Genomic DNA, 13,176 nt, shown 5'->3' with positions numbered 1-13,176 from the left:
TTCAAATTCACACTTCAGTTGTGTCCCTAGGTTTTCACTCAGTCCTGTTAGCACATTACACCCCACTGAAAACTTTTCTATATTCTACAAGTCACATGGTCCACAGGAAGTTGCACTATTCCTGTCCTTTGCAGGCCGCAGGAAGGCGACAAGTTCACTTGTTTATTTCTCTGTATATTCAATAGTATTTCAACTTTGAATGGGGGGTGGTTTTAAAATACAATTTTATGTTGACTCACTGTGATGTGCTTAGTGTCAACATGCTATTAGCATAAAGTCCATGTGGATATTTTTCATGTGTTTGCTATTTCTATGCTCTCACTCCTGTTACTCATGTGAGTCATATTCAGGCTTAGGAAACTTCTCCAAAAACTAAATAAAAGTTGCCTGAGATGGGTAAATATGTTATAATATATTTTCAGCAGTTCAATATGTGTATTATCAGATTTGGAGAAGAGACAGAAATTGAAGTTTATTTTGAGAGTGTTACAAGAAGTAAATGGCACCGATCCGGTGGAGTGGCCCATGGGTGACATACCATATCAAAGCTGGATAATCCAGGATAAAAAAAAAAAGGTACAAAGACTGCTGCAAGCGACTTTCGGGATATATAAATAAAATAAAATCTACATCATGGAAAAGCCGTCCATGTCTCTCAAACTCCACATTTCTTTCCTGATCTGGACTTTGTGTACTTGGGTATATTTAACCCTTAACCTCTAACTTTAGCTGAATATGCACATGGTGTGTAAATTGTTATGCAAAAGACTGACAGTAGAAAGCCTTGGAATAGCTAACATAAGAAACAGAAATTAAGCAAAAACGAATCCATTCATCCATCCATTTTCTACCGCGCTTGTCCTCATTAGGGTCACAGGTGAGTTGGGGGTCTGTCCCAGCTGACTTTGGGTGAGAGGCTGGGTACACCCTGGACCAGTCACCAGCCAATCACAGGACACATACAGTCGTCCCTCGCCACTTCGCGGTTCGAACATCGCTCCCTCACTCCATCGCAGTTTTAATTTAAAAAATATTGAAAAACAAGTCATATGTAGTATTCTGGTCACTAGGCTTCAGTAATGTTACACTGATGAGACATTACCATACAGTACATTACATTCCCTTAGCGCTGCATGGATCATGCATCAGCCATGGCATGTCCGACATGCCATAGTGAAAAAAGTTCTCCTCCCATTCTGTGTGGAAGTGGTAAGTTTTTAAAGCAGCGGCCGTTCCTTGTGTCCCTGCGGTGATCCCGTAGCCTGTGCATTAGAGTTGTGCAATGGATGAATTATCAGTAGTAGACACGGAGAAGGGGTAGAATTAAATAAGCTCTGCTTCGTCCTACTCCTTTTCGGACACAATGAACTGTGCAAATGTAATCATGCGATGTTCTTTCATGTAACTTGCTAAGCATGTCTGAAACAAATAAACCATAACCATTACCAAACAAGCACCCAGCTCCCTTTTATTTGGTTTCATTATTTTATGTAACTCCTAAAACACTGCCATACCTCTTCTTTTTAATATACACACTTTTGTCCCTGAAGGGAAATATCAATGTTCGCTCTGGCTGTGTGTTTACACACATACAGGAAAGGGAGTGAGAGAATGCTCTGCCCCTGAGCTGAGTCTGGGGGTTTGGTTCTTGCTCAAGGGCACCCCAAGAGAGCTTGACAAGAAGACAAGCTTCTCTCAAAACAGCCCGTCCTGATTTCTATATTTTTTAATCTGCCAGCAGAAATCAAACCTTTGGACGAACGCCAAATCCTATGGACTGAGCATCCTTCCTTCTTTAGTGAAATGTCCCCGACAGTAAAAAATACACTATGGTGTTTTCAGGAACTGCCATACAAATAGCGATGTTCCATTTTTTTTGCAGATGATGTCATTGTCTAATTTTACGCATGTGCATGTCCTTTTTATGAGGGGAGACAAAAAGTGAGCAAAAACACAACTAAATACATTTATAAACACAAATAAACTTTCTTCTGCACTTCTTTTTGTGATTTTTTAAAATGTCACAAGCAAGACAGAGCCGCCTGCGATGCTTTTAGATGACATCAGAAGCCGCTGCTCATTGAGAACAGCGATACGTGCTTTCATGTCGCTAAATTTTCAACACTGCATCTAAAACCTCTAATATTAGCACACCGATACAAGCAGTCCATTTCAGACTGCGCACCAGGCTTCCTATCCAGCAGCAGCCTTTCTAATCAGCAAGCAGAACATGATCACATGATCACAACAACAGCTACGGTATTCAGCATGGGGTCGGAGTGACGTCAGCCATGTGGCTTTGTTTTTTGTTAACGTCTAAAAAAGACGTTTTGCAAAACTTGTCATGCACAAGTTTCCCGTCTGGCACAGAACCGGAGAAGTTAAATACGATCAACCTCACTGCGCATTTGAAGAGGGATTTTCGCACTGCCACGGCTGCGGCTGCGGCTGCTTGACACGTTTTCAAAGCGTGAGAAACTCCCGCGGGACGGCAAATAGTCATTGGCTGTAACAGAAGAGAGGCATCCCGTGTCGGTGGTGAGTAACGTCGGGTTTAAACGCAACCATTGAGCACGTCAAGCCTCGCTACATTATGCCTACTGCCGATGAAACTGCATGAAGAAGCAAATGGGTCAGTTTTTCCTACTATTGCTGACTATTATTATCTGTTTGTGTAATACCACTTGATCAAGCCTTTTCTAACATTTCACACTCCTAAACAAGTAATAAAAGTATGTATGATCTGTGCTGATATCATATCAATACCGGTATCGGTATCTACTGTACAGAGTTGTAACAACAAGCTACATCCACCGACAGTCCTGTTATGAGTTTATGAGCAAGCGCCAACCAGTAGAGCAAAATGTATTTGTGGCAGTCCAAATGTATTCCTGCCATTGCGTAACAATTCCACATTGCATTACTGCAATGTCGGCTTATTTCGAGCAGGGCAACAGAATCGCGGTTGGAATCGCTTAATTGGCCAATAAAAAAAATAATTTACTGTTAAACGCGGAATCTAGTGGGAATTGACATAATGTGAAAGAAATGCGGCCATCGTGAGACGAAAAAAGGTTTGTGTGAAGGAGCGTTTCCACGGAGGACCGCTCATTCGTTGCGTAATCTCATCACAAACACAAGCCCGCCTCCTCCCGAACTAAATATGTCCAAACGGTGACCTAAAATACCGGCAAAAGTTGGCGAGGAAACTTCCAAACTCCTCCCTTGCGGAGCATGAATGGAAGCTAGCAGGGTTAGCTTAGTTTAGCAGAACATGCTAGTGCAGCTGCGCGTGTGCGACTGAGTCGGTATGAGTGTGTTTCCATCGTGTTGTGTTATACGATGCCCGCTGACGTCGTGCAAGTTCTGAGTGAAATGAGGACGCGAGGCACATTTATTCTTGCGCCATCTCTTAACCATCAACACACACACAACACACTTCTGGCCTTCAAAATAAGAGTGCTGTTCGCCACTTACTGTCTAATTGTGCAAACAAAATAAGGGTTTCATAAAAAATATCTTACATTAATAACGCAATTGGAATTGCATTGGTGACTATGTCGTCCTTAACCACAAGCACGGGCATTACAGCTTGTTGAGGACTTTGTAGCAATGTGTGCAGAGGCTGACATCCCATTCGAAAAGTTAGCCAAGCGACGTCCGTTTCTGAAATACCGGGCAAAATTGGCCAATGATGTATTTCATCAATAAATGTGAGGATTTTTGCTTTTAATTAACTGACATTTTATTTACTGTCACAAAAGTAGACAGTATGCTGGTAAAATATGTGTAAAAGGTTAAAAAAAGAAATTAAAAAAATGTAAATGGAAAAAACAGAATTTGGGAAACAGATCTCAATGTTTTTTGGAGCTTATAATTCATTACGTGCAGAAGAACAATCACAATTATTATACAACGCAGGTCGGCAGCATGAGCAACCATGCCAGGTCCAAGCGCACCTTCCAACCGAGCTGGGGCAAAAGAAGTATCAGATAACTATCGCCGAAACAACAAAACATAACTGATTTACTTGCAGCTTGTAATACGCACAATAGGATTTTCTTTTTGGGGGCATTTGTGTCCCGTCTTTCTCAGTTGTCTTTTTAAGTCGATGCTTACATTGTACATTTTCAGTGGTGCAAGAGCGATAGCAGTAGCAGATACTGGCACACAAGCTCTCTTGTGGCTGTCCGTGTGAAAAAAACATGTAAGTCGCTCCGGAGTCTAAGTCGCAGGACCAACCAAACCATAAAAAAAAAAATACGACTTACAGTACGGAAAATACGGTATGTCAACCAACTCATAAAGTCCTGGTCCACCGCGGTCTTCTTATTGCAAAAAAAGTACCCGCTAATACATGGTCGACCGCTTAAGTCGACATGGACATACATGGTGAACCGTGTTTTCAGGAACTGAACGGCATAAAATTTGAAAGCCAAAGGAAAGATTTCTATGAAAAATGTTATGACGACATGTGTTGTAGCATTGACAACTGCACATGCTGATGTCAGTCAGCCAGTCCGAGGGGCGTTCCATGTTGTACACCTTTTCACTGGTCAGGCTACACGTTTTTCAAATAAACCCGGACATCTAACAGAATGCAGGCACTGAGGAGTACACTGCAACATGGGGATTATACACCCTCATCACTTCTATAAACATCTGGACCTAATAAGCAATGAGACGCACAGCACCTGTTATTTTTTTTTAGTTGTTTGAAGCCTCCTCTGAGGCATGAAGGACAAACACAGACTGCTCGACTACTCGGCCATTTGAGTTTGGTGGAAAGGGTGGTTTGGTTCCATGGAGCTGTCTGAAATGAGCATCTCCCACCTTTTGCAATGTTTGTATTTCTTTTAATGCAGTTAAAGCTCACAAAATACCCCTTAATCCTCCATAATTTGTCCAATTTATTTATGTTTCCCCATTTATTGGCAAGGAAGGCAGAATACTGAAAAACTGCCGCTGAAGCTAGCCAAGCATTTGAGTTGCAACGCAAATTTCCGGCAGCGGGCAGCTATAACGCACAGTGTATACTGTAAATACATGGGGTGTCACAAGATCTTGCGAGATTAAAAGGTGACAAGACTTCTCGTTGAGAAAATCAATGTCTTGCGATAATAAATGAATACATTAATCACATGCTAAATGAAAATGAACACGATAATTGTGCCAGCCTCCGTATATTGCCATGTGCATGACCGTTTTCCTTGTCTCTCACCTCCAAACAGGCAGGAAGAGGCTTCACTCGATGCATTGGTTCAGCACCTACACGCTTCATAGAACAACAGGAGGCGGGGCCGCTAGCATAAACGCACACAGTGCGGCAAGGGAGCCTCGTGAAGAGCAATGCGAGGTAATGTACTGGAAATGAGGAGGAAAAAAGATGATTGCAAAGCCAAATGCCACAGCCCCCGTATGGGAACATTAATGCTGAGCAAAGCGAGCTCATCAACAACAACAAGCCAGTATGCCAAATTTGTTCGAATGAATGTGAAAATCTCATCTCGCCTTGTTCTCGTGGGCCCAATCTCGTGCATCTTCTCGTGAGATGGGTGTCTCGCGACACACCTAGTATATACAGTATGCAGTGGATCCCTGCACATGTGCGATTCATCGTTCACGGTTCCGTAAATTTGCGGATTTTAGGTTTAAAAAATGTTAATGTTTTTTCTCCAAAAATAGTCATGCACTGTAAGTCGATAATAATTTATAAATACATGATAATACAGGTCAAATGTACAGCCTACATGTACAACTGTTAGAGAGCCCACAGTTTTTATGTCTTTATGCTTCACTGACAATGTTTTTTCAGCGATTTTGCACTTTGTACAACGATACTTGAACAAATCACAGTTGCCGTGAGGCACAAAAGTGAAACTTATGTATAACTTGTACACCTGATCTGTTCACCAATCATCTTTACATTATCATTCATCAGTGGCGGGTGCCTATATATTTTATACGCTTGTACGGTGTGTGAAGCATATTGGTGAGAGAGGTGGAGGGTTCTGGAGCTGAATCTGATCTAATAATTGCAACTGTCACTCTTATTGCAAATGTTGATACGAAATCCGAAGAGCGAGTCAACGTCATTAGGGTTTGGAGGGGAAGCGGGCGGAGACATTTTTATGGGTGTATGAATTACTTGTGGTTTTACCGCTGGCTGGTGGTCCTGGCGCGTGACCGCCCGCAAAAAGCTGATGATCTGCTGTATGTACACGTTGTATCCCCTCAAGGAAATATGAATACTGACGTGTTTATGGCTGAAACTATTATTTTACAAGGCAAAGAGAGAGGAAATATGGATGGCCTTTTACCTGGGTAGAAGTCTTTGGATTTGGACAGCTTAATGGTGGCACCCGTCTCTTTCTGTAGTTGTACAATGGTCTGTCCGCCCTTGCCAATTATAGAGCCGGCTGCATAGCTGGGGATCAGCACCTTCAGGAAGTACTCACCCTCCTCTGTGAAAGAGACACAATGTTAAAAAGGGTCACATCTCATAGTTCTGAAAGGTGCTCATATACGCTATACCCGTGCCTCATCACCAACACCTTTGACAATCAAACATTCGCAATGGGAACAATGGGAAGATGCAGCTTCCATGCGACCAGAGACTGGTGATATGTTCTGTGTCCTGTCCTAGATTTCTTTTAGAAGAAATGATGACCTCCTTTCCAGATTGCAGGGGCCTAATTTTAACTGATTGCAATGGGTCATTTTCAATGCAATCTGATACACACAGATCCATCACAATAAACAGGCATGAAAGGAGCATATCAAGCAAACAAGCCCACGTAGTTGAAAGCGGGTACGTGGATTCATATTTTTCAGTACGGGACGTGTGGTTAGCAACAGAGATGTACTGCTTTGCCACACGGTACTCACTGAGTGAGTGAGAAGAGTGGTGAAATACGTAAACAGACAAAGATAAGTAGCTAAGGCGAAAGCAGTGTGCCGCCATTGTTCAGAAGAAATGGGGAACGGGGCAACAAGCTGGAACTATTAATGCTGCACTTCAGCCATTAAGGAACTTTCATTCAATTCTATTCAATAATCATTCACACTGTTCAAACTCTTACTGTTGCGTTGCACTTTACGAAAAATAATCTTCTCCTCTATTATTATAATTTTTTAAATTATTATTCTTATTTTTTTCAGTGGAGAATTACCTGCCAACAGTTTTTAATGTTTAATTTTAAAAATCACTAAAGCCGTTTACACAAACCCTAAGCAGTTTTATGTTTTGCATTTTGTTTCCCTACTGTACCCAAAATGAACCGAACCGTGACCTTAAAACCCACGTAATACCAAACAGTGATTCATGCGTACTATTACACGCCTATTAAAGGGTGAACTTCCTCGGCTCATTCAATTTTGGAAGGGCTTCGGTTTGAAGACTCGGCTGCCAAACGTCTTTAGTCCTTTGAGACGGCAAAGTTCTTCAATTAACAAACCGCAAGGCATTTGCTGTTGATGGAAAGAGTGATCTTGATTGTGAATAAAAATCTACAGAGAATTCTAACATGATACTGAAAACAGCGTACAAAACATTTGACACTGCTCCGATCCTCCTGTTCTGGAGCTCTATTACAAATGACCCCCCCCCCCTTGCCTGCATCCTGATACCGATGCAATGACGTCATGTTCGATCTTGTTCAGCTGCCTCTAGGGTGACGCCACTCGAGCGGGCAGAGATGTAAAGAAACCCTGGACGTGATTTCTTTTCTTATATTTGAATGCACCAGTGTTATTTTGTTATATCCATTTTTGCGAGCCACAGAATCGAACACCATGAGGCGATCAAGGTGGATTGATAAGAGGTGGACCTCCGTGCATGAAGATCAACCTGTTGCCTCAGTAATACGCATGTTCAAGTGCCATGTGGAGGAATGTGACATTGGATGGTAAAGTCATGCCTAAACAGTCGCCCCTCTCCTCTTTGCATTAATATGCCCCTCATGTTCCATTCAGACACCCATTTGTTTTCCAGTACACCACCCATCACCACAGACTACAGCAAACAGAGAAACAACTGTGTGAGTGTCAATAGAATTTCCCTTTAAAGTTGCATTCAAGATCGCACATTTCCTATCAATTATACCGACCTCTGCTTGAAATGAACATACATACAAACGTGAGCATACCGGGTCCTCTCACTGTGCCATTTCCAAGAACAGGGAAACCAACGTGTGCATTTTTCGATGTCTAATCTTTGGGTTTTCACGAGGCAGTTGGTTCTCCTGCCGCAATCCGCACATCGAATACCCATAAAATGACCTTGGTGAAAAACTAAAGATCACGCATGGCCGACATGGTTGCCGTAAACCATTTGAACCTTCTACGATATTGCACTGTAGCATACGTGGTCCGGTAGCCGTGCCAAGAATTTGATTTTGAATGACTCCTGTGCAGGAGCCCAACATGGAAAGACCTGTTGTTGACAGACAAGCCCAAACCCACTGCGTAACTTCCAGCTTAGCGTCAGGTATGGAACTGCTATGGTTCTCTCCGTCAAGCCCTCACAGTTACGTTTGTAGTCATCAATCATTAATTCCAACCTCGTGTCTGAGAGCACAGTAACAGGTTTTAACAGCATCATGTGGTAGAGTAAACACGGCAATCTGTTGCTGCAATCCGCCAGGGAACTTGAACAGTGGGGCACGTTGGGATGCTGAGCCAGTGGGGTGTTAGTTCAAACCCCTGCTTCCAAATACTGCTGGAGCAAATATGTTTAGTTAAGTCACCCAAGAGGGGCTGGGTCAGGGGGATATGACTGTCCTCCCACCTTCTCACAACCAGTACCCATTCTGCATTTCAATGGACTAACCTGCCAAAATGACCCATAGAGGACAGAACGAGTATGCCTAAGACGGATGAATTCAACAAGTAAGACAAAAAGAGTTTTGAAGCTTACCCATTCTGAGATCTGCTGCTTCTCACGTCCTGTGTCAGATCGCCATCAATGCCGGGGCGCAATCTCTAAAGGGGATCTTAACATCAGCCTGGGCATAGGTGCAACCGTAGTGTTGAGGAATGCGGCCAGTCGACCTTTTTCCACTGTTTCATCGGTGGGTGCGGAAGAAGGGATTTCACCGCAGCGTCCGAGCCATGCCAGCAGCTGGCCGCAGCTTCAATTGTCTGCGAAAATGCTAATGCAGGCTCTCAGTGTTTTCAGTGAAAGACGGCACGCATTGTTCGAGCCTGCATCGGTGTGAAGGAGGAGGAGGAGGGGGGGTCTTCCCTGCCGCATCACCCTTTTCACTGCTCTCATCCATATTCATCGAGTGGCCTGTCCATCTGCAGCAGCGCGCGGGAATGACACTCCACTCGGCCAATGGCTGGCCTCCTCCGCTGAGCACGTCACGTCCCCGCCCCCCCAAAGCCGGTCCCAAAAAATTGAATTTTCTCCCCCTACTCCGCCTCTTTTGACGCAGCACTATAAAGGACGGCGGCCCGTTCGCTCATTTTTTTTTTGCCGCGGAGACTGACGAGGTGAAGCGTCAGGGTGGACGGCGTCGAGAGCCACCAACGGGGAAGCGTGCGGCGTGACCTTCAGCGGCGACTGAAGGAGGTGTATTGATAATATAGGCAGATGATGAAGGATGCGGAGGAGGCGTGATCGGAGAAAGCGTGCTGTACGCCCACGCCAACACCCCCACCAGCCCCTCCCGCACCTACCCCCAGTCCCTTCGACGGCCATGTTTGAGAGGGCGGAGGGGCTCATCAACCATTGCAAATGGCAGTGCCGCAGAATGGTGGAGGGGGGGTGATGAAGCCAATCACTACGCCTATAAATCGCACACCGAGAGGTATCTTAAGAGACTACACATAAAGACTGCAAAGTGTGTGTGCGTGTGTGTGTGTGTGTGTGTGTGTGTACACAGAAGATCAAACAACAACAAGGTGGTCATTTTCTACCTTCATTAGTGAATCAAACCCTAAAACTTTGTCTTTCCAGAATATTGGAGTCAGTGTGTGTATAGACAAAGCTTCCATCTATCGTCTTCATTCCTATCCCTCCCTCTCGTTCTTTCTTTCGTCGCCACCTGGCAAATTCACAGTCTGCTCACGTCACATTGCTCTGCAAGGGCACCTGTGTCCTTCCCGACCAAAAAAAAAAAAAAAAAAAGAACTACAGCTCACATTCCCGTGCCAAGCGCTCCATTAGCAACATTTAGATGATCACTCGCAATGCCTGAGCCACACCAGGCTTTTGGAAGACACAAGCTTGCCAAGCAACATGGGCTCGCCCAATTGGTAATTACAAAGAGAAATAAATGAAAGACGTTCATTTTGAGTAAGGAGAAGGGCAGTGCTGATAAAAGACGGGTGATCTGTCTCAATTCGGCGTGTCCGTAGCTTCTAAAGCTCGACGAGGGGGGCTCGGCGCTAAGAGCACGGGGCTTTCTTTTCTTTGTTACAACTGACAGTCATGTTAATGATCAGTTCGCTACAAGGAACGCGATCAATATCAGTTGTAGTCAAGAGGTTGGTGATTACAGCGGGGGATCAGAACCATCAGGCTGTCTGCCAGTACTCTTCATTGCAATAGGCATTATATGGTGTCCAAAGTGCGGTCCAGGGGCCATTTACAGAGCGACATATCCTACAGACGGCCCGCAATTGAGCACACAGTTGTCCCTCGCTACATCTCTCTCACTCTATCGCGTTTTTTAAAATATGTATTAATAAATTATCGCTATTTCATGGTAGACTGTAGCCTATTAGTCCGTGTGGAAGTGGTACGTTCTTGGCTGCTTGTTTTTTTAGGCCTTCCTCACTCAGTTTCAAACCCATTCTTATGTTCAGGACAAATAAATTAGAGGCTAACTAGTTAACTCGGTATATTGCTATATTTAAAGCGGCAGACAACTGGTGTCATTTCAGAGATGACTGTGCACATACGGTGCACAATGGGAAGTAAACAAAGCTAGCAGTACTGTCGGAGTGCACATCTATGTATGCCAGATACACGTCAAACTAGCAAGAATATAGCAATCAAGTGACAAATGTCATAGTGAGGACAGGCTGATGTTGATCTTGATCTTGTTTTTAATGCCATACGCGGTTGACCCACATTACATTTGAGATACTACAACAACAAGGAACTTTCCCAATGCTAACAGTGAGTTATTATGTCTTATTATTGCTTATCCTGTCTACTACATTAGATAATAGTAGTATAAAGGCGACTATAGGGGTGTTAATTCATGTTTACAGGGCTCTAATAATGCTAAAAAAAAAACATTTTTAGAAGGTCATAAACAGGTTTTCTATGATTTAGCTATGTAAATATTCAATTTATTAATACTGAATCCTATCCGTGGAAATTCACTTATCGTGGTCGGGTCTGGAACTAATTAACCACAATAAACGAGGGAGGAATTTATAGCGTTTCCCTTACCAATATATTAGGGGGGCGGGGCACCTCCCCACAGACCAAAAGGTCAAGTTAATTTTATTTTCTGTATCGCGCTGGATCACAACAGAAGTAGTTTAAGATTCATTTTAAACTGCTCATCTTGAACAGTTTCTTTTCACAAGCAAGTACAATATCGGCATGTCGGTTATTGGCAAAAAAAAGCCAATATCGGACATCCCAAGTTATTGTGATTGTACCATCACACCATTCTTTACAATAAAGACGTACATGTATCGTTAAAGTGGGTTATTCAAAAATCCAACCGTCTTCTTCCTCGGACTACACCCCAAACTGGTCGCCAGTCAATCACAGGACATATATGATATGAACGTATACTCTACTATACTATGAGCGATCCAGGCCTCAACAAAAGGCTTGCAGACAGATGTCTGACCTATCTGACTCACACTGTAAGCAAGTACAGTCAATGCTATTCTACGGTTTTGACATAATTCATACTTGTCAAGGGGAAAAAAGATATATCTATTTTGTACAACAGCCTGAGGAATTCTTTGACTCTGTAACCACAAACTTAAGAGAGAAACAGATGGTTGGTTGTTGGTGGTGGGAATACTTCAAATGTTCCCTGTTGCTGTTTTAAAGGCTGTCTCTCAAATGGAATACTTCCATCAGCACACTTCAATATGTACTGTATACTGTTACGGTACATGTACTGTATTGGTAATCAGAGTTTTCGGAATGGACTATTAGGTTCGGTAAATAGGTGTACCTATTTCCCACATGGTACACATTAAAGGTGAAGGACAGGAAGTGTGCCGCCTCACGTGACATGTCGACTCGGTACACAAATACAGTGCGATCCAGCCTTTGACTAGCGATAGTGTTAGGAGCCAGAGTTTGAAAACCCTCTTCCATTGTGAAAGTTTCCTGTTTGGGAACACTTGGCATTCCCGGTGAAATACGTAAACGGACAAAGACAAGTGTATAAGGCGGAAGCAGTTTGCCGCCATTGTTTTGTGGAGATGGGGAACGGGACTACAAGCTGGAATTACACTGCGTGCTTTTTAAAAAAATTTCACAGTGTAGTGTTGTCCCAAATCCATAACTGTCCTCATTTTGTGCACTGACCGAAAATGACAATCACAATATTTATACTAGTGGTGTCTTAGAATAGTCGACTATTCGAGTCTGATTCAACTATCAATCTTGCCATCAAATCATAGAATAAAGTCATGTGATCAAGAGTATACCTTTCTGACTACATGGAGGGTGGCCACGGCTGCTGCTGAGCACACATTTTTACAAAGAATGTCTTTGTTTTTCTTATAAATAGCCTATTTTGACTCAAACACAGCCTGATTTGTGTTAATAGAGAATTAAAACTGATGTCTGTGTTTAACAGAAGACCTATGCTATACTAAGCATGAATAAAAATCATCCGCTTCAATGGTACAATCCAGAGGAGCTGACTTATTGGCTCATAATCATCCAAAGTGTGGATTTACTTTGAAAAGGTTAAAGATGACTCCAGAAAGTGAAATGCAACTTGTGTCAGCAGCTTCTTACATGTCACACGGCAACCAACAGCGTATCATTTAAAACAGGCAAGGTTATTACGCCAACGTCACTTTATCTCCCGACAACAAAATTTAATGCAGGAAAGAGGCTGCTAACTCAGAGTTTTGGCAAGTTGTTGTTTTTCAGGGCATGTTGTTCCTGTTCTTTGTGCACTTTTCTGATGTGTGCCGACAGCGACTGTGTTTTGGTTTCGTTTGTCTTGCTTTTTGTGT

The 13,176-nt window shown here is 43.2% G+C and overlaps 1 protein-coding gene across 2 annotated transcripts in view; it reads right to left on the bottom strand.

Moving 5' to 3' along the window:
- The window catches only part of nova1 (NOVA alternative splicing regulator 1), a 45,101-nt gene that overhangs the window by 30,873 nt on the left and 1,052 nt on the right, over positions 1-13,176 (bottom strand). The window contains exons 1-2 of one of the 2 annotated variants that reach the window (XM_054754808.1): positions 8,918-9,375; positions 6,321-6,464 (exon numbers count right to left, since the gene is read on the bottom strand). In XM_054754808.1, the coding sequence (XP_054610783.1) occupies positions 6,321-6,464; positions 8,918-8,921 (148 nt within the window). In that variant the 5' untranslated portion in view covers positions 8,922-9,375. Of the gene's footprint in view, positions 1-6,320; positions 6,465-8,917; positions 9,376-13,176 lie in introns of those variants that run through there. The other variant, XM_054754807.1, reaches the window with a different exon arrangement.

The sequence above is a fragment of the Dunckerocampus dactyliophorus genome, chromosome 16, assembly GCF_027744805.1.
Source record: "Dunckerocampus dactyliophorus isolate RoL2022-P2 chromosome 16, RoL_Ddac_1.1, whole genome shotgun sequence".
Lineage (NCBI taxonomy): Eukaryota > Metazoa > Chordata > Actinopteri > Syngnathiformes > Syngnathidae > Dunckerocampus > Dunckerocampus dactyliophorus.
Note: the sequence above shows the minus strand (reverse complement) of the source record. Positions and strands in the feature narration are given on the sequence as shown.